This window comes from Fundulus heteroclitus, chromosome 13, assembly GCF_011125445.2.
Source record: "Fundulus heteroclitus isolate FHET01 chromosome 13, MU-UCD_Fhet_4.1, whole genome shotgun sequence".
Taxonomy (NCBI): domain Eukaryota; kingdom Metazoa; phylum Chordata; class Actinopteri; order Cyprinodontiformes; family Fundulidae; genus Fundulus; species Fundulus heteroclitus.
In genome coordinates, this window is record NC_046373.1 from 38,013,276 (window position 1) to 38,035,899 (window position 22,624).

At 42.3% G+C, this 22,624-nt stretch overlaps 1 protein-coding gene across 1 annotated transcript in view; it reads left to right on the forward strand.

Annotated features, from left to right (window-relative positions):
• LOC105922717 overlaps positions 1 to 22,624 on the forward strand; it is a 30,953-nt gene that overhangs the window by 3,176 nt on the left and 5,153 nt on the right. Inside the window, exons 2-7 of the mRNA XM_036144815.1 lie at positions 650 to 1,000; positions 3,965 to 4,303; positions 4,720 to 4,821; positions 12,324 to 12,644; positions 13,987 to 14,061; positions 16,029 to 16,358. Coding sequence (XP_036000708.1) covers positions 650 to 1,000; positions 3,965 to 4,303; positions 4,720 to 4,821; positions 12,324 to 12,644; positions 13,987 to 14,061; positions 16,029 to 16,358 — 1,518 coding nt within the window. The remainder of the gene's footprint in view (positions 1 to 649; positions 1,001 to 3,964; positions 4,304 to 4,719; positions 4,822 to 12,323; positions 12,645 to 13,986; positions 14,062 to 16,028; positions 16,359 to 22,624) is intronic.

The window sequence follows — 22,624 nt, forward strand, 5'->3', positions numbered from 1 at the left end:
TCTAAATCAATATATTCAAAAATGAAACACTGAAATAAACATGACCATGAATTATATCTGTGTCTAACCTGCACTCAGTGGTGAAAGCCAGCAAGTGTTTTAAATTGTGCCGGGAGACAGCGTTCTCGGTGTAGCTTGCCTCAAACACCTGGCGAGGCGAGGTGAGCACAGCTGGGACTGACATCACCAAAAACCTCAAAAAACGTTTGCAATTGTTTTGTTCACAGGACAGGTCTGAACCCAGCGGAGAAGAAGCTGTCAACAGACAACTACAAACAGCAACAATAGAATACTTCAATTTCTTTTTCATCTTGTAATTGTTTAATTTGATATGATATTTAAAACAAATCAGTGTTTTTCGGCTGTAATGCCGTTAGGGTCATTACAACCCAGAGCATCAGCTTCATGAGTTTGCCGCACTAAAACAGAGCCTCTTCGGTCAGAGGCTGCATCAGATCTGCTGTATTACGGATCGCCACAGATGATTTCTCTGCGTACACCATCACTACAATAACTCTTGTTTTATATTAGGTTAAATACCTAAAAGTTGCTGCTGCAGGATTTTGCAGTTTATTAATTATAGCAATGTGGCTTGAGAACCAAATCTACACCAACCTGGTTGACTTTGTTTCTGTTTGTGTCCTCACAGTTTCTCAGCATGCCTTGGCTGGGGTGGTAGAGGTTTATGAAGGGGCGGAGTCTGTCCTGCTGCCCTGTCAGTACTCTGGTATTATACCTGATGAGGACCTCTCAGTTTTATGGACTCTAAATGATATCAATTTGAAAGTCGTCCACCTACGAAGAGAGCAAGGGGATGATTATAAAGACCAAGACCAGCATTACAGAGGACGGACCTCAATGAGGCCTGATGCTTTGGCTACGAGAGACTTCAGCCTGACTCTGAGGAAACCTCACCTGTCTGATAGTAGAAACTACATCTGCAGCATCGCTGATGGAATACAAGAGCTGAAGCTGACACAGGTTCAGCTCAAGGTCAAAGGTGAGCAAATTTTATTTGTCTGTTTTAATTTTACAGTTATTTTCAGTGGAGGGACAGGGCGTACCCCTGGAGGTGGAGCAAGATGCCGAGTGCCCGGGCTTTTACCCATGGAGCCATGGGTCCCCCTTCCGATGGACTCACCACCTGTCGGAGGGGCCAAAGGGGTCGGGTGCAATGTATAATGGGTAGCAGTAGAGGGCGGGGGCCTTGCTGTTACGATGCTCGGCTGCAGAAGCTGGCTCTTGGGACGTGGAATGTCACCTCTCTGGTGGGGAAGGAGCCTGAGCTTGTGCGCGAGGTTGAGAGATTCCGACTAGAGATAGTCGGACTCACCTCAATGCATTGCTCTGGTTCTGAAACCAGTCTCCTTGAGAGGGGCTGGACATTCTTCCACTCTGGAGTTGCCCCTGGTGAGAGGCGCCGAGCTGGGGAGGGCATACTTGTTGCCCCCCATCTCGGTGCCTGCACGTTGGGGTTCTCCCCGGTGAACGAGAGGGTGGCCTCCCTCCGCATTCGTGTGGGGGGACGGGTTCTGACTGTTGTTTGCGCTTATGCGCCAAACAGCAGTTCAGATTACCCACCCTTTTTGGAGTCCTTGGAAGGGGTACTGGAGAGTGCCCCTCCTGGGGACTCCCTTGTTCTGCTGGGGGACTTCAACGCTCACGTGGGCAATGACAGTAATAATAATAATAATAATAATAATAATAATAATAATAATAATAATACATTTTATTACAAACGGCTTTAAAACACTCAAAGACACTGTACAGGTAAAATCAATAAGTGGTAAAAGCAACATCGTCATAATTAAAAGAAAAAACACAAACTACACACAGAAAATCATTATGAAAAGTTCTGAACATGTGGGTTTAGATTTGAACAAGGATAAAGACTCAGTGTTAAAGATGTCGGGGGGGGGGGGGTTTGAACTCCAGAAAAATCTCTGTACCATGGTGCTAAGATGGGCGGAAGGAACAACGAGGTGGGTGGTAGAAGAGGATCTAAGTGCGCCAGAGGGAGTAGAAATTTGAAGTAAATCAGAGAGATATGGAAGGGAGAGACTGTGAATAACTTAAAAATAAGTAGGAGGATTTTGAACTGAATTTTGAACTTGACAGGTAGCCAGTGGAGCTGCTGCAGGACTGGGTGATGTGATGGAAAGAGGGGTTCTAGAAATGATGCGAGCTGCTGAGTTTTGCACTGCCTGAAGCTTGTGAATGGATTTTTACAGCAATCGATGCGGGAAGTGACCAGACTATGAGTGCAGAGTGCAGGTGGAACCAGGGGAGAGAGAGGGGCGAAGGTGATTGATATTGTGTAAGTGAAAGTAAGCGGAACGGGTAAGGTTGTTAATGTGAGAGGAGAAGGACAAGGTGCTATCAAGGATAACACCCAGACTCTTGACCTGAGGTGAAGGTGAGATTATGGAGTTGTCAAAGGAAAGGGAGAAACTGTCAGTAGATTTGGTTCCACTAGGAGGATTTCTGTCTTGTCATTATTCAATTTAAGAAAGTTGGAGGTGAACCAAGATTTTATTTTTCAGTTAAGCAGGAGATTAATGAAGAAGGTGGGAGTGAAGAGTTTGGCTTACAGGAAAGATAGAGCAGGGTGTCATCTGCATAGCAGAGAAAATTGATGTTGAATTTCCTGAAGATATTGCCAAGAGGGAGAATGTAAATGATAAAGAGTAGGGGTCCCAGGACAGAGCCTTGGAGAACACCGGTGGTAACTGGAGAGGAGCTGGAACGATTAATCTGAACAAACTGAGTGCGGCCAGAAAGGTAGGATTGAAACAGTGGGACCTGGAGGGGCGTGGTTGTGAGGAATGATCCTCCTGATCTGAACTCGAGTGGTGTTCTGTTGTTGGACTTCTGTGCTCATCATGGATTGTCCATAACGAACACCATGTTCAAGCATAAGGGTGTCCATATGTGTTCCTGGCACCAGGACACCCTAGGCCGCAGTTCAATGATCGACTTTGTTTGTACTAACTCGTCTATTGTGTTATAGCATTGAAATGAGGTGGAGGAGTAGATTTGACTACAGGTTTCAGCTGTGTTGTCTGTTAAAAAATGTTTTGTTACAATATCTGTTTCGCTAAATGAGTCGATGGAGATTGTGCTTTCAAAAATAACAGAGAAATGATCCAACAGGGCGACATCAGTTACAGAGACGTTGGAAATAGTTACACTGATGTAACTATAGTTACGCTGATGGTAAAGTCCAGAGCGTGTCCTCGATTGTGCGTTGCTTGTTTGATATGTTGAGTCAAACCAAAGTTATCAAGTATATCACAGCTTTTCAGTCATTTGGCTTGTCAACATGGACGTTAAAACCTCCCGCAATTATTAAACAATCAAAATCAATGCATATAACAAATAAAAGCTCATTAAAGTCTTTGAAGAATTTTTAATTTTTTTTGTGTCAGAGTTTGTTTGTGGCCTTTTATCTCAACTCCCAAACATTTAAAAGAGTTAAATTTTCCAAGGAAAAATGTCTTACAGTTTTGTGAATCATGAAATATTGTAGCAACCCCTCCGCCCTTCTTATCTTTTCTATTCTATTTTTCTTTAGTTAGGAGGCGCTGATTCAATTAGTACAGGTGATTTATTATCGTTATTCAACCATGTTTCAGTTAGAAACATAACATCAATGTTATGTTCAGTGATGAACCAGAAGTCCTTTTGCTGATAATGACCTTATATTTAGCAGAGCCAGTCTTAGTGACTTGGTGATAGACAGTTCTTCAGTCTGAAATTGCTTTTAAGCAGCATTTAATTTTATCACCCATTCTGTGTCAGACTTAAGATCCTCTGAAAAAACTTGATAATCACAGCCTTCATGGTCAGAAGGAGAATAAAATGTTTCAAGTTTATAATTTCATGTTAACAATTAAAATGTAATTTATGTTACCAGTAGGAGAAGTGTTACATTGCTGTTTATGTTGTTTTCTTTTTCTTGTAGATAACCAAATAGAGGTAAAGGTAAATGAAAAGGCAGAGTCTGTTGTCCTGCCATGTGAAACATCAGCTGACCTAAAAGAGGACACAGTGGTGGAGTGGACTCGTTCGGAACCATATTTTAGCCTTGTCCATGTGTTTCCCAACACAAGTAAGCTCCACACAAAACAGGACAACCTTTACTGCAGTCGTACAGAGATGAATGTTGACCTGCTGAGGACTGGAGACCTGAGTCTGACTCTGAAGTACCCCACGGACAGAGACGAGGGAAGCTACATCTGCACCGTCTACAGAGACGAGGACATCCTCAGACAGAAAGTAGTTCTGCTTCATGTCAAAGAAGGTCAGTCATGTTCTGTCAGGATCCCCGGGGGTTTGATTACTTCGTTTTAGGTTCCTGGGGGTCCTGCAGTTATGTTTGTGTTTTGCACTTCTTTATTCTTAAAAAAGACATTTTAATGTTATTATCTGTAGATTCTTGTTTTTGTCACTTGTTAGTTTTCCTGCTCATTATGATTTAAGTAGTCTTGCCTGCCTGTAACTTTTTCATGAAAAACAACAAACACGTGATCATATTCATGAATAATATTGAGTTTAATCACTACTCCAGCCTGATGATCAGAGCGAACTCTCTATCAATGGAACAAAACATCCTAACAGGACAAAAGATGATTCACACCTATTGTAAAAAACATGAGATTGTTATAGGTTTAATGGCCATAATGTTCTTTATTATTTACAATGTTAATGTTTTTACAGGGCCGTTTCCAAAATGGGCAACAGGTCTCTTGATTTGTGTGGTTCTTTTGGTTGTGGTTGTCGGGGGATGTTTCTTCCTTTTTTGGTACTATCGCAGGACAGGTGAGTCTGGTACTACTTGATTATCAGTGGTTATCGTCCTGTTTTTTTTTTTTTTTTATAAATTTATTTAGGATTTTTCAGAGTTAAATAGCAAAGACAGAAGAAAAAAAGACAGCAACAAAAAGTAAACAAATACAACAAAAACAGAAATCAACAAGACAAAGTTCTTACTGAAGAACTGATAAAAGAGGATAAAAGATGTACACATCAAACCATAGAGCATAATCAAGCACGAGAAAGAGTCAAAGGGAACAACAGACATTTCTAGAGACATTGTATCAAGCAGTTCACCATAATACTCCGAATTTCAATAAAAGATGAAAGTAATAAATTATAATGACAGTAATAACAATAATAATGAATAAGAAAGAAAAAAGAAGTGCAGGTCCAGATGAGTACTACAGTCATTTTAGCCCATTATTTTGTATGTATCTATTAGAAGGACCCCACATGGAACAAGGAACTTATGATGGTTGTCTGACAAAGAGTATCAAATTTCTTTGAGATAGATACAAGACACCATATCATTGAGCCATTTCTTAAAGCAAGGAGGGGTTTCCATTCCCGCAGAATAATAATAAGACAGAGGAAGAGTAAGTGAGAATTTAGAGCAACCCAAAATGATCAAATGTTTATCCGGATATAGAAGAATTTAAATATCCTGTACCAGAAGTCCATAGGCTTAGGGCAGGAGCAAGACAGATGACCCAAAGTCCCATCATCTGATATACATTTGTCACATGTTGGTGAGACAAAGGGAAATAGCTTCTTAAGTTTGGTTTTAGAAAAGTGCAGACGATGGATAGCCTTGAATTTAATAAGTTGCAATCTAGAATTAATAGAACAGGTTTTGATTCTTGACAGACACAGATTCCACAGCTCATCTGAAATCTCGCCTAGTGTATCAGAAGCCCAGGACTCTTTTATATAATTAGTAGATGGAGATGAACTAAAAAGGTCAACAAACTGAGAGATTAGCTTTTTAGAGGTAGGGGGCTCTTTTGTAAGCTCGCAGAAACTATGTTGCACAGATATGGTTTCAAAGTGAGTGAAATGTCTGACAAAATTACAAACTTGCAAGTACCTGAAAATGTGGCTAGAAGTAAGACCAAATTTAGATTGGAGTTGCGTGAAGGAAGCAAAGTTATTATCGATGTATAAATCCCCAACAACAGCTATGGCCTTATTTAACCAGTGCTTAAAACTACATCCATATTGACTGGCTTAAATGCTGCGTTCTGAAAAATAGGAGCATAGATGGAAAAACCAGGGAGATTCAGGACAGTCTTTATCTGCTTCAGAATCCTGAATTAATTTTTTAGTATAAAATTATCCTTCAGCAACTGAAAAAGCAAAGAAAAATTGGAAAACAGTACAGCAGAAAGAGAGAAAGTGGTATGTGCTAAGGACGCAAGGTTTTCATTCAGCGACCAATTGGGCAATAATGAGTCAACCTCTTCACCCCTCGGGTAGACATAACTCCAAAAAACCCAGATTCTGGTATTATAAGCTCAGTAATATTAACAAAAAACAGGAAGGTCTAGACCACCCTCAGCAGTAGGTTTCTGCAGGTGAGACTTTGAGATTCGAGGGTGTTTACCGGCCCAGACAAAAGGAATTATAATCGAATCTATCATCTTAAAAAAAGAAGTAGTGAGATAAATGGGTATATTTTGAAAAAGATAAGTCAATTTCGAGAGGACCACCATCTTGACAACATTAACACGACCAATCAAGGAAAGAGTGAGGAGCTTCCACCTGTCCACCATAGATTTAAGTTTGTTGATTAAATTAAAGTTATGTCTAAAAAGGAGTTTAGGGTCCCTTGTGATATTTATATCCGGATATTCAAAATAACTAGTGGAAACTTTGAATGGCAGGTTACTAAGAAAAGCAGTGCCCAGACCATCTGATAGAGGCATAAAAAAACTTTTGTCCCAATTAATAGTGAAACCGGAAAACTTGCCAATTTTTTTATAAGAGTAAGAAGCGGAGAAAGAGAGATTGTGACATCTGAAAGAGTCAAGATAACATCGTCCGCATAAAGGTCAAATGCCAGTGATCAATGGATGGGTCCTGATGGAAATAGCAAGGGGTTCCACGGCCAGTGCAAATAGTAACGGTGAGAGACAACAGCCCTGTCTGGTTTCGCGATGTGATGAAAAAGAGGCAGACATGCCATGATTAGTCAAAACTGAGGATTTGGGGTGAGGGTAGAGCATTTTTAGTAATGCCATAAATTTATTACCAAATCCAAATTTTTGGAGAACCAAAAACAAATAGTCCCACTCAATTTGATCAAATGCCTGTTGAGCGTCCAATGAAATTACTGCAGAGGCAGGAAGGTTGGTCCGGTACATAACATGTAGGAGTTGACGAGTGTTTGAAAAAGAATACCTATCAGGGATGAAGCCAGTCTGGTCAGGATAGATCAGGCAAGCTTTACTTAAACGAGGAGCTAATACTTTGGCAATTATTTTTTGGTCGCAGTTTAGTAGGCTCAAAGGACGATATGAGGTGACATTAGAGCAATCCCTGCCTTTCTTCAGGAGAAGACAGATATTAGCATCATACAAACTCTGAGGAAATACTCCCTCCCTCACTAAAGAGTTCACCATACGCAGAAGAAGAGGGGCAACCGCAGAAGAATGACAAACCCATCCAGACCACAAGCCTTACCAGAAGATAATGAACGTATTGCAGATTTAATTTCTTCAATTGTAAAATTAAAGTCCAAGTCTACCCTGACGGATTCATCCATAACAGGTACATTTAAATAGTTTAGGAAGTCTTTAGCATCAGAACTGGTAGCACTAGTCTTGGATGTGTATAAATTGTTGTAATCATTGAAAAAGGCTTCATTTCTGAGTTTAGGGTCAGTTAACATTAGCCCAGAGGGGGAAGAAATTTTATGAATAGCTCTATCTGCAAGTGTGCCTTTTAGTTGTCTGGAGAGCAATCTATCAGGCTTGTCCCCTAGTTCAAAATGTTTTTGTTTAAGTCTGTGAATGTAATTACCAACTTGTTCCCCAAGCATGTGATTGTATTCAGATTTTATCTTCAGGATAACACATCATTTGAATTCTGTTAGCCGTCCTCCAATACAGCCAATTTAGCCTGAATGTCTGCAAGATGCTGTGATTTGGCCTTTTTGACTGAAGATTGATAAGAAATAATGTTTCTCCATAATACTACTTTAAACGACTCCGGCAAACTGAGTCAGATACTTTTCCGTTGTCATTTAAAAAAAGAAAATCTGAGATTTTGGCAGAAACATAGTTCTGAAATGATTGATCAGAATTGATGGGGGGGGGGGGGTAAATTTCCAATTAAACGATGGAGCATAAAGATTAAAGTGAATCTGTAGTAAGAGAGTAAGGGCGTGATCTGAAATTACGATGCTGTGACACATTGAGCTGACTGTACGTGAAATAAATTTAGAATCAATTAAAAAGTGGTCAATTCTGGTAAAACTACCATGGGAGTGGGAAAAAAGAGTATTTATGATCAGAAGGATGCTGAAGCCTTCAGATATCAACTAAATTTAATGACTTCATGAGATTATTTAGAACCAACACTGATTTCAAGAAGAAGCAACTTTATTGTAGGACGTATCCAGTAATGGACCGAGATAACAATTGAAGTCACTCTGGATGTTCATTTTATTTCTGTTAGTAAATTCTTGAACTTGAAAGAAGTTGTCACTCCTTTATTCTATGTGTGTGCAGAGTTTGCTGTTAAAAGATCGCTAGTGTTTAAAAAAGCAACAGAGATGCCAGTGACAAGCACATATCTGCCTCCTGAATCTGCAGACATGGAGTTAAAGATAAATGGCATGGATTTGCAGATAAGGATTGCCACCAATCTAGCCTTGGAAGAAACATTTGACTGGTAAACCTGTGACACCCATGAAGATCTCGATCGTCGCTGCTCCGATGGCTGAGTATGAGCTCCTGAAGAAAGTGATTTTAAATGTGAAAACACCTTAGCCCTTTTAGGCGCTTTACCAAGCCCTCTACAGTTCCAGGAGACAAAATCAATAGGACTCATGCCTGGCTTAGAAGTATTATCCTGCATTTATCATAATGTAAAAACAGCAGCTGACAAGGTGAACACAACAGAACACAGGAGGTTTAACAACAATACAAACACAGAATCCCCAAAACTCACCCCTGCCGCAACAGGAACTAAACGGCATATCCCTCAATCTAGAGTGGAGGCTGCCGGATAACAGAGAGAGGAAACTCTGAGTAAGTAGCCTAAACCCACCGAGCCGTGTTTACTTCCTGAAAAAACACATAAATGTGAATGTGTACCAAGGCTAAAATGAACATTAGAACGCTTGATAAAGTCACTCGGTATGAGACAATGAATGGACAAACCGCTCTGCATCAGTCGGTGAAGTGAAGGTTTTCACCGTGTCATTTACTTGCAGCTTGGCAGGGAACATTTGGCTCCAGCTTCCACCAGCTTTTTCCTAACGGTGTTGAATGCCTGGCGCTGCGCTGAAACCTCCGCCGTGTAGTCTGGGAATATGAAGAATTTCTGCCCGTGGTACAGCAGCAGGGTTTGCCGTCGCCTCAGAATATTTCAATTCAATTCAGTTTTATTTATATAGCGCCAATTCATGAAACATGTCATCTGAAGGCACTTTACAAAGTCAAATTCAATCAGATTATACCGGTTGGTCAGAAAATTTATTTTCTAAGGAAACCCATGCTGTGCAATTATGCACTGTTTAAAGTTATTTAATGTTTATTAAATAAATCTCTGTCTGTTAAGTATTGTCTGGTGATGATCAGCTGATATCAGGACAATGGTTGAAAGGGATGAATTTGTGCACTGCCGATCTTTTAACAGCAAAACCTGCACACACATAGAATAAAGGAGTGACAACTTCTTTCAAGTTCGAGAATTTTTTTAATCACTGTCTTTTTATTGAGTTTTCTTTTCTTGTTGTACATATAGTTGTAAATACAAAGAAATATTTATCCAACAGACAGACAAAGTAATAAACAGAAAATTAATCCCTACAAAGTAATCCCATTTAGCCCACCCAGGTCACTACCAAGCAGGTCTACGCACTAAGTTCCTATCCCTGACAGAGATGAAATACATTTTATTAAAATTAATTAACTTTTTAATCCGGAGCATCATTGTAAGTTTTGGAATGAGTCAAGAAGGGGCCCCCATGTTTCTTCAAATTTGCCAGTTGAATGTTGAAGAGAGCATCTGATTCTCTCCAGTTTCAAACACGACATAAAGTCACATAACCACTGCTTGTGAGTTGGAGGAGCTGCACCCTTCCACCTGGTCAGAACTGTCCGCCTCGCTATCAATGAGCAAAACGCCAGTGCCTGTCGTTTAGAGACCCATCACCAATAAAACCAAATGAAGCCAAGAGAGGGCCAGGTGTTACCACCACTCCGGCCAAACCGGACATCGTATGGAAAACATCTGTCCAGAACTGACTAAGAGCGGGACAGGACCAGTACATATGGACCAGTGTGGCTACGGCAGTTTTATCGCAGTATGGGGTGACCTCTGAATAGAAACGGGATAGTTTGCTTTTGGAGAGATGAGCTCTGTGTACTATTTTAAACTGGATGAGACAGTGGCGCACCCACAGAGATGTTGTATTCACCAGTTTAAGTATAGAGTCCCATGTCTCATCCAGTATAGTCATATTCAAATCTTCTTCCCATGAAGCTTTAAGTTTAAGTGTGGAGGTCTCTTTCATAGTCAACATTTTATTATAAAGCCATAAAACCAACCCTTTACGAGTTGGGTTCAATAATAGAATGGTTTCCAGCAGTGTGTGCTCTGGCAGATAGACTGAGCCTGCCAAGTGAGACTGAATAAAGTTTCTGGTTTGTAAATATCTAAAAAAAAAAAATGGGATTTAGATAAACCATATTTATTGCTGAGTTCCTCAAAGGATGCCATATTATTGTCTATGAAAAGGTCCTTAAAGTAAGTAAGTCCCCTCCGGTGACGCTCTAGAAACACCCCGTCCTGTACAGATGGTTTAAAAAATGGTTACGTGCAATTGGAATTAGGAAGGAAAAGTCGTGGAGTTGAAAGAATTTCCTAAACTGGCCCCATATTTTCAGCGAGTGTTTCACTACTGGGTTTAAAATAGGGTTAGATAAAAAAAGTGAGAGTGGAGAACAGAGCATGGCCGGGATGGACAAATTATTATCGCTGCATAGCTCCATAGCCACCCAGCCAGGACAGCCACCCTGGTTATGATAGAAATACCAGAACACTAGGCAACTGATATTGACGGCCAAGTAATAGAACCGAAAATTAGGTAAGGCAAATCCCCCTTGTTGTTTAGGTTTTTGGAGTTGTAATTTATTAAGCCTTGGGCGTTTACCCTGCCAGATGAAAGACGAAAAAGAAGTTCAAGAATTTAATAACAGAAATAAAATTAACATCCAGAAAACATCACTATAGAATGCTGTTTATCTGAATTAACACAATATTCCAATCAACAAATCTGCTGTACTAGGCTAGTGAAACTTAACTAAAACTACTAAGCAAAATGTAGATAAAAGAAGATAAGGAACTATGTACACACAAAACAAACAAAAAGACTAAATAAAGTGGTTGTAATAGTAGTAATATCATCTTTATTGTCATTGAAACATACATTACAATGAAATGTGTTCTCTGCTTTTAACCCATCACCCTTGGGGAGCAGTGGGCTGCCATGTGCGGCGCCCGGGGAGCAATCTGGGGTTAAGGGTCTTGCTCAGGGACCCAGAGTGCAGGCGCTGGGGATTGAACCGGGTACTTGCGTCCTTCTCTGAGTGCCAGCACACTGCTCTAACCACTAGGCCACAACCTCCCAAAATCATCATTATCAGAATGATTCAGTAAATCCTGGTTCACGCCAGATCTAAGTTAAAGAACCAAAGTTCACCTTACTTAACGTGGAATGAGGTTAAATTAGCTTAACTAATTCAGAACAACATCTGGTATTTGTTTCAACCCATTCACAAAGCAAATCCTGAGTTAAATAAAACATTATTTGATAAAATAACATTTTGCTCATTAAAATCCATAACTTTAGGACGCTTGATTTTATCAATGCGATTATTCCTCTGGGAAGCTGGGGGTCGCTATAATGATCAGTCGCTAAATGGGTGAATCCTAAAGTTATACAAAACACCATTAAATCGACATTAATGTTCCATATTAATGCAGTAATAATGCACGATCGAACGATGGCGGAGCAAAACGAAAACAAACCTTGTGTTTGAAACGTGATATCCGGGAAGCTATTAGCATTATGCTAGTGGACATTTTAAAAGACCTTTAGCTCCATTTAGTCGTAATGAGTGGACCGGTAAACACAAACATCATTATCCCATCAATGTGTAAAAACCCTTGTGGAAATAAAGCTTGTCTGTAAGACAAGGCAGGAAGGTACAGTGTCTGCACTTTTAGAGCTGTTCTTTGCAAACATCTAATGATCTTATTTGTTGTCCCTTTAGTCAATGTGACGGTGGAATCAGGAGAACCGTCTGTCCTGCTGCCCTGCTGGTACCTGCCTGACCTTCATCAGGATGTTGAGGTGGAGTGGACAGACAGCCACAACAAGATAGTCTATGTGCATAAAAACGGACATGGCGGGTCTAAAGAACAAGACATAGCTTACAAAGGCAGAACAGCAATGGTTGAAGGCCGGATGAAATTTGGAGACTTCAGTCTGACCCTAAAATATCCCTCAGATAGAGACAGACAAACCTACACCTGCACCATCAGCAGAAAGGGAAAGAACCTGATGAAGAAACGAGTGATCCTTGATGTCAAAGGTTAGTGCTACAGCTATGAAGCTAACATATTATTGCTCTTCTTCCTTGAAATTGTGCCCTGGAACCTTTACCTAAAAAAGCAATGATGTTCTATCAGGAGTTAATTCTGGCTGAAATACATTTATTTATGTTGGCATCAAATTCTAACAAACAATCTCATGACCAATGTTTCATAAACATCCTGGTGTCTTAATGAGACAAACAGGTCCAATTCCTTCCTTTTATATTATAAAGTAACGTGATAGAATCAATAAATGTAAACCAATAAAATCAATTAGGGGTAGATTAATCTTCATTTACTTTAGTTCAACCACAAAAGTATTCATACCCCTGGCAGATTTGGGTTTAAAACAATCCTCTAATTTCACTTACATGTTTTTTCTGACTGAAAAAATTACTAACCCTAGCCTCATACTGAGCATGCATGAAGTGACAGTGGAGAGGAAACCTCCCCTTTAACAGGGAGAACCTCCAGCAGAACCAGAACCAGGCTCAGTGTGAACGCTCATCTGCCTCCACCCACTGGGGCTTAGAGAAGACAGAGCAGAGACACAGAAAGCTCAGAAGCTCACATTGACCCAGGAGTACTTTCTATGTTAGAGAGTGATGGCAGACTAACTCCATGGTGGCAGCATCTAGGAGAGAAACACGGCTAAACAGACAAACTCTGGTCCAGTTTTCAGGTCTAGAGGATGAAAGAAGCTCAGACAGTTAGTAGCAGTAAAGCCACATTTTTCCTGTAACTTTGACCCAGTTTAACCTCTAAAGGGCAGCACATATTGGTGGTATTTACAGCATGATGTATGCCTCTATAATTCTCGACTGAACTGACCAGACTGGCAGCATTTGGTCAGATAAGCTAAAGCACAGCTTCCAGGGATCGTCTTCAAACCTCTTCTGTTCAGACACTTGGACACCTGGAGATGAATGTAGAGTCCAGTAAAGGGTTTTTGTCTCAGCAAAGTCCAGAATAACATGTCCAATAAGGGCAAAAGGTGTCAAGGAAAAACATCTTGTTGGATGTATTGTGGAGCTCAAAATGTAATTTTCCATTTACAGTGAAGACAGCTGATGATGTTCTTGTTTATTCTCTCAGTCGAATGGTTGGAGGTGGAATCAGGAGACAAGTCTGTCAAGTTGCCCTTTAATATCTCAGAAGACCTCCCTGGAGATGCTAAAGTGGAGTGGAGGGACCAAAACAAGTGGACAATCCATGTGTTTCAGAATGGTTCTGATCAGCATCATCAGCAACACTGGTATTACAAAGAAAGAACAGAAATGAAGGCAAATCCTCTGGAAGAGAAAGACCTCAGCTTGACAGTGAAATATGTGTCAGAATCAGACACCAACACCTGCACCGTCTACACCAAGGAGGGAGAAATCCTCCGGAGGAAGGAGTTCGTTCTTCATGTCAGAGGTCAGTGATGAAAATACAGGTCAAGTGTTTTTAATGTTGAAATAAAAAAATACTTTAAATACTGACTTTAATGAGTTTCCAGACCAATTCAATTGACCAATAGCACAACTTTTAAAGTTGTTAATTGGTCCGACCACAGGGGAACTAACAAAGACTTTGTTAGTTAATGAATTGATTTCTGATAATCAGATTGATTTATTATGTCTCACAGAAACCTGGCTACAAGAGGACTACGTTAGTATAAATGAGTCAACTCCCTCCAATTATTCACATTTCCACATTCCCAGATCTGTGGGAAGAGGAGGAGTGGCAACTATCTTTCAGTCTGATTTATTAATTAGTCCCAGGCCAATTAATAACTACAGTTCTTTTGAACATTAAACCCTGAGCTAAATTTTAGAAAAGGTTTTAGACAACCTGTCTTACTGATTTGATTGAACTGACTTTGAAAAGTGTCTTGAGATGAAGCATTGTGAATTGGAGCAGCTATATAAATAAACCGAATAAATAGATTTATAAAGGTCAAAAGTGACAATAGTATCATAAATGTTAACTTTCTGACTAAGTCCAGCCGTAAGATTCTTTTACCTTTTGCTTAAAATGATTCCATAAACATAATCTAATATTAAAGGATTTCCTAAAACTATGAAAATCACAGTTTTACACCTATTTCCTTTAGCTTAATTTATTGAGATGGTTAGAATTGACATAAGCATTAAGATTAACTCGTCTCCTGAATTTACTGGATATTGTTTAGAGGTCAGTTTAAATTAATTATAGTTGTTTTTTTTTCCAAACTGTGCTTCTTTGTGTTACTTCTTACAATAAATATTAGTGAAACATCTGCCTCTCCCTCATATCTAAAGCTACATGGGGATAACATGATTTACCAAAGGTTTCTGGTTAATGGAAAAGTGGAAATTTATCCACTGCATGTAACCTTTGGAGTCTGTTTAATTTAGACACTTTTGGTACATGCTATAAACTGGTTGCCCCAGTGCAACAAATGGCAAATAGTGTTGGCATCTAAAATAGGCCTCCAAGTTCCCAATATTAATGGATCAAAATGTAACGTACAGGAAACTGGATCCAGAATTCAAACCAGACAGCTCAGTGACGTTTTAAATAAGTTTATTAAAGATGCGCCGCCGCAGGCACTCGGAGCTCGCTCAGAGACCGGAAACCTCCCTGCAGCAGAGACAACAGGTTAGTGATCAGCTGGTGGTGTCAGGCAAGATTGAGGGAGGCTGGATCACTAACCTGTTAGTGGGACTCCGAAGCTTGGGGTTTAACTCCGTGCCGGGGTTCCAGAGCTGAAGCCGTTGAGTGACTACAGGCGGCCAAACGATCCATTCAGGAAAATCCAGGGGCGTTATCCAGGAGGGGTCCGGGTTCGATCACAGAGAGGCAGTTATCCAGCGGCAGCAAAGAGAGGGGCAATCCGATAGGCGAGGTCCAGGTCCGGTCCAGGTCCGATAACAGGCGGGCTCAGAATAATCACTGGGGCAAGGCAGAATCCGGTACTCAAGGCTCCAGGCAGAATCAGAACGGGAACAGGCAGGCTCGGTAACAGAGGGCAGAATCAGGTCAGACACAGACAGGCAGAACAAGGAAACGCTGGAATGCTCATACGGGTGGCTTGAGACAATCTGGCACTGGCTTCTGATCTGCACGGGGATTAAAACACGAGGTGAAAACAGGTGGAACCCATGAGGACTAATTGCGGGCAGGGTGGAGAATGAGCAGGTGTGCTGAACAGAGGAAAAAATCAGAGCCAGTGCCGAGACCGTCACACAACATTAAAGATTAGAGTCAACTTGGTTAGGCTGCTGCTCAGCCTGCTAAAGGGCAAAGAACGTTTAGAGTTTAGACTGATTGAAACATGTTAGTATTTTAAGATTTTACAGTCAAATAAACTGTTGTCAAAGCTGCCATAAATGTACTTTTGTTGTATCTTTTCCTCTCAGTCCCTGAGGTGGTGGTGGATGCAGGAGCCGAGTTTGTCAAGCTGCCCTTTAAAACCAAAGAAATGCCGACATGTGAGGACATTGAAGTGGAGTGGATGAACAGCAGAGACAGGAGGGTCCATAGATTTCATCATGGCTCAGACCACCATGAAGATCAGTTCTGCTCCTACAGATGCCGAACAGAGTTGAACAAAGACCGGATAAGGACTGGAGACTTCAGCCTGACTTTAAAGTATCCCACAGACTGGGACAGTGATGTCTACATCTGCAAAGTCTACAGAAAGGATGGAACCATCCTGACAAAGAAACGAGTGGCGCTAAATGTCAGAGGTCAGTGATTTGCATTCATCCGGGTCTAGGAGGTTGACACAAATGTCACTCTGCACTTTGAGATCCTGCTGTGTAGTTGGGTTTGGTCCCCTTCAAAGTGCTGATATGAGAATGCTTCAGGAAGAACAGAGGATTTTATTTCAACCTGGTCCCTCTAAAAAATACAGGGCTGTGCACTGATCAGGAGGAGCCTTCAGCCTCATGTAGAAAGGATTTATTTGCACTATGAGCACAGCCCCTTTTTATAAGTATTCAAAACAATACAAACGCCTCCTACCTCTAGTTTTTATTAGCACTCAGGAGACAACTCTGAATAAGGAATGATCCTCAGCCAGCATGGGCCCCAGGATGTAAGGTGTTATCACTAAGAACCATGTCCTCCTGGCGAGTCAGGCCTCTACCCTTGCTCAGAGAAATATGTTATGATAATTAATATTTTAGAATTTAATATATTGGGGCATTGATTATTTTTGATAACCTCACTATTTATTATCTTTGGTATCACTGGTACTGATGTATAAGAAACTTATAACGAGACGATTCAGCACTTTGAATCATCTTGTCACTTAAAAGTGCTATAAAAATAAACGTACTTTGCCTCGTTTAGAAAGTAAAACGGTTAACCTGGCGGGGTGAGGGGCAGCAAATAAAGGCTGTTGCCCCCCTGGCCTTATATACAGTAGGGGAAACCCTGACGTTTTAGGCAGCAGTAGCTCAGCTGCTGATCTTCCCCCTAGGATGTTGTCGATCACAACGGCTGTCCTCTGCTGTTCATCAATGATCACAATGTCCGGTTGGTTGGTCGTTACCATTTTGTCTCTTTGTATCTGGAAGTCCCGAAGGATCTTAGCTCTGTCGTTCTCTACCACCTTGGGAGGTGACTCCCATGTTGACCTGGGGGTCTCCAGTCATTCTGCACAGATGTTTCTGTCCACTATACCAGCAGCTTGGTTAGGGTGTTCCATGTGTTCCTTCCCTGCTAGAATCCTACACCCTGCTGTGAGACGCTGGATGGTTTGTGGGCCTCTTTGCATAGCCTGCTCCTGGGATTTTGCCTAGTCTGGTAGATCTGATAGAGGACCCTCTATGGCTCTGGTGTTCAAGGTCTACTCCTGTGCTGCTACGATCAGAGCTTCAGTGCTGTCCTTCAATCCAGCCCTCTCTAGCCATTGGTAGGATTTGGTCGTATCAGCCACTTCAGCTATCTGTCAGTGGTACATCCCATGTAGAGGTTTTTCCTCCCACGATGGTTCCTTTAGTTCCTTCTCTTCCAGCTTCCATTGTCTGAGACATCCACTGAGCACTTCATCCCTTGGGCCCATCTTCCTGATATTTTCTTGGAGCTTCTTCAGCCAGTGGATGTGGATCATACCCAGGCCTGGTGTTGTCCAGTTCTTCATACCTGAGAGTCTTTGTTGGATGCCAGCCACCCATACCGGCCAGCCATGCATGGGGCCACAGGGGCCTCAAAAGACCCATAAGCCAGCACAGGCTTGCACAGCAATTAGTCAGAACTCACTCCACCTGCCTGCCTCCCTACATACTCCTCCCTCAGTCTTCTCTTCCCCGCTGGTTCGTCATCATTCTCCACTCATTCCACGTCTCTGAGCCTACTTTGCTCCCTGTTTAGTTGCTGGAGTTCCTGCCACCCCTGTGTCTCAAGTGAAGCCTCTGCTAGCTGCTGGATTTCAGGCTACCTCTCTGCTTCAAGTAAGGCCTCTGCTAACTGTAGGACTGTCTGCTACTCCTGTGCTCCAGCAGCCCTACATCTCAATCAGAATCAGAATCAAGTTTAATCGCCAAGTATGTTTGCACATACAAGGAATTTGACTTGGTGATGATGGTGCAGACAGAAATAAGAATACAATAAAATAAAGTAAAATTGAATAAAATCAATATATATACAGAAGTAATATACATTCAGTAGACTGTGCGTTAATGTAATGCAGAAGCTTGTAAGTCCTGAACGGGGGAGAGAGGCAGTGTCCAGTGTCACAGGCGGCTCTTGGCCTTGTTCATAAGGCTGGTAGCAGATGGGAAAAAACTGTTCTTGTGGCGTGAGGTTCTGGTCCTGATGAACCGCAGCCTCCTGCCAGAGGGAAGTGTCTGAAATAGTCTGTGACTGGGGTGAAGGGATCAGCCACAATCTTCCTGCACGACTCAGAGTCCTGGAGGCGTACAGGTCCTGGAGAGATGGAAGATTGCAGCCAATCAGCTTCTCTGCAGACCTGATGACACGCTGCAGTCTGCTCTGGTCCTTAGCGGTGGCACCAGCGTACCAGATGGTGATGGAGGGGGTGAGGATGGACTCAATGATGGAGGAGTAGAACTGCACCATCATTGTCCTTGGCAGGTTGAATTTCTTCAGCTGCCTTCTTCAGGAAGTCCATCCTCTGCTGGGCTTTCTTGGTGAGGGAGTTGATGTTCAGCTCCCACTTTAGGAGATGATAGTTCCCAGGAAGCGGAAAGACTCCAGTGTCCATGGTGGAGTCACAGAGGGTGATGGGGGTAGCTGGGGCTGAGTTCTTCCTGAAGTCCACAACCATCTCCACTGTTTTTACAGCGTTGAGCTCCAGGTTGTTCTCCCTGCACCAGGTCACCAGATGGTCAGCCTCCCACCTGTAGGTGGACTCGTCACCATCAGAGATGAGTCCCATGAGAGTGGTGTCGTCAGGAACTTCAGGAGCTTGACAGACTGATGACTGGAGGTGCAGCTGTTGGTGTACAGGGAGAAGAGCAGAGGAGAAAGAACACAGCCCTGGAGGGAACCAGTGCTGATGAGCTGAGAGTCAGAGTCATGTTTTCCCAGCTTCACCTGCTGCTTCCTGTCAGACAGGAAGTCTGTGATCCACCTGCAGGTGGAGTCAGGCACATTCAGCTGGGAGAGCTTCTCCTGAAGCAGAGCTGGGATGATTGTATTGAAGGCAGAGCTGAAATCCACAAACAGGATCCTGGTGTAGGTTTCTGCAGAGTCCAGGTGATGGAGGATGTGGTGAAGGGCCAGGTTGACAGCGTCGTCTGCAGACCTGTTGGCTCTGTAGGCAAACTGTAGGGGATCCAGGAGGGGATTGGTCATTTCTTTTAGGTGTGAAAGCACAAGGCTCTCAAAGGACTTCATAACCACAGAGGTCAGAGCGACGGGTCTAAAGCCATTAAGTCCTGTGGTCCTTGGCTTCTTGGGAACAGGGATGATAGTGGAGGATTTGAGGCAGGCTGGCACGTGACATGTCGCCAGTGAGGTGTTAAAAATGTCTGTGAACACTGGAGACAGCTGGTCAGCATAGTGCTTCAGGGTGGATGGAGAGACAAGAGTCTGGTCCAGCGGCTTTCCTCGGGTTCTGTCTTCTGAAGAGTTTGTTAACGTCTCTCTCGTGAATGGAAAGAGTTGTCACTGAGGAGGATGTGGAGGTGATCTGTTGGGTGGTGTCGTGGGGGGTGGTTGCAGGACTGTCCCTTTGTCTATTGAACCGACAGTGGAAGTTGTTCAGGTCATTGGCTAACTGTCGGTCGTTCATGGAGTGGGGGGCTTTAGGCTTGTAGTTTGTTATCTGCCTAAGCCCTTTCCAGACAGAAGCAAAGTCGTTGGCTGAAAACTGTTTTTTTCAGCTTCTCAAAGTACAGTCATTTAGCCTCCTTCACCGCCTTGCTAAACTTGTATTTTGCGTCTCTGAATCTGCGTTTGTCCCCACTTCTGAAGGCATCTTCTTTGTCCAACCTTAGCCTTCTGAGTTTGGCTGTGAACCAGGGTTTATCATTGTTGTAACTCCAGGTCAGGAGAACAGTGCTGCTGGATCACTGACGCATCGTTGCTCCAGCCACTGTTGATGTAGAAACAGAACCCTCCACCCTTCGCCTTGCCGGAGAGATGTGTGTCGCGGTCAACTCTGTGAAGTTGGAAGCCGTCCAGCTGCAGCGCGGCGTCCGGGATTTCTCCACACAGCCACGTCTCAATGAAACAAAAAACAGGAGATGAGGAGAAGTCCCTGTTTTATCCCAGCATCAGTTTCAGTTTGTGTAGTTTGTTGGGCAGGGAACGCACGTTGGACAGGATTATGCCCGGTAGCAGTGAGCGGAGTCCGCGCTTGCGGTGGCGCACCAGCGCGCTTTCCTCTCCTCCGGCGTTTCGCTGCGTGAGCAAAGGTGAGCGCACCTTTGACCAGGATGTCCAGAATTTCCAGCGTAGGGAGAAGAAAAGTGGGGAATAAATCCTCTGGTGATGTAGCCCTGATGTTCATGAGTTCTTCTCGGGTGAAAGAGCTCCGGGTAGCATCGCAAAAACCAGAGTTAAAAAGTAAAACAAAGCAAAAAACAGCGCACCAACACACTGTGGCAGCCGTCCGCGGCACCAACATGCAGGAATTTGCCAGAACTCTCTCTGGTCCTCCAGCTCCCATCTACACCCCAGTTCCAGTCCAGTACAGCGTCTCTGGTTTGCTCATCCACTACTCATCTTTCTTTCAATAAACTCTCAGAAATAAGCTCCATGAGTGTGTGCTTGTGCTCTGTCTGGGTTCATCAAGACAAATCACGACAATAGTGTTTGCCACAAAAGATACTTGAAAAAATAACATATTTTATGTTCATAAGGAAAAATAACAGTAAACGTTTGTATACTACAGATTGTTACAGTTGATTGCAGATTGTTACTTCTGTCACGCTTGGCCCTATTGGGGCCAAGCGTGACAGAAGATGGATAGATAGATAGATGGATCGATCGATCAATCCACTGACCCCGCTCTAAAAGTTTACGTGGCCTAACACTTTGCGGCGGAGTTGCTGTCATTGCCAAACGCTTTAATTTTGTTGTGATGCAGTTGACTCAAGAATATTTAGGAGTGAGGACATTTCATGGCTGTACCTACTTTCTTCATAGTAGGTACACCTGGTCTGGTGTTCTGTTAACTGTGACATCATCCAGAGAAGACGGCTCACCCGCTACTACCATCTAATGTAGAACAGATTACTAGATCAATGTGTGCTTCTGTGCTTTTTTGTTTCTCTTGTTGTGTCTCTGCTCTGTCTTCTGTAACCCCAGTCGGTCGAGGCAGATGACCGTTCATACTGAGCCCGGTTCTGCCGGAGGTTTTTCCTTCCCGTTAATGGGTGGTTTTTCTTCCCACTGTCGCTTCATGCTTGCTCAGTATGAGGGATTGCAGCAAAGCCATGTACAATGCAGATGACTCTTCCTGTGGCTCTACGCTTCTCCAGGAGTGAATGCTGCTTGTCGGGACTTTGATGCAATCAACTGGTTTCCTTATATAGGACATTTTTGACCAATCTGTATAATCTGACCCAATCTGTATAATATGATTGAACTTGACTTTGTAAAGTGCCTTGAGATGACATGTTTCATGATTTGGCGCTATATAAATAAAATTGAATTGAATTGATTGCCCAGGTAGCATCCTATCACAGTTCCACGCTGGAATTCACTGAGCTCCTGAGTGCGACCCAGTCTTTCACAAATGATTGTGAAAATAGTCTGTGTGCAGAGATGCTTGATTTTATACAACTGTGGCTATGGAAGTGATTGGAACACCTGATTCCAATAATCTGGACGGGTGAGCAAATATTTTTGGCAATATAGTGTATGGCCAACGCACTTAATGTTTTAACAGTCTTTTATTTTGAAATTCCACATCAAATCGTGATGAGCTTTGTTGAGCCACATCTGGAGGTGTTGTACTGTCCTGCTGAAGTAACAGCATCGATTGATTATTCACTGTTTAGTTGCTGTAATGGCAGCAACATTGGTCAAATATACTTAATATAACCAGATTTCATGTAGCTCATGTTTTGAAATTCCACATCAGAATTGTCTGACACTTGTTGAGCGACATCAGGACGTTTTCTATTGTCATGCTGATGTAATAGTATTCACAGAAAATGTCCAATTCTGTAGCAACATTTACAACAAAACAGGTCAAATTGAGTCAATGTAGAGATTTTTAAATGCCTTTATTTTTAATTCCAAATCATGTAGATGGACTTTGATGAATAACTTCTGGAAATCATCATCTGTCATCTGTGTGTTAAAGTAGTTAGCTGTAAAATAAATAAGTTGTTTGAGTATTTTTTGAGGCTAAAGAATGTCACATAAAATGTCACATAAAGCATAGAAAAATATTTCATATAACTGATGTAAATGTGTGTAAAAACACGTGGTCGATACACGTCTAACATGCTGCTTTTATTTTGAAAAGTACTCTAAGCCGTCTCTGCAGTAATCCTTAGTGTTTGCGTGACCAACAAAAACAAGTGAGGGC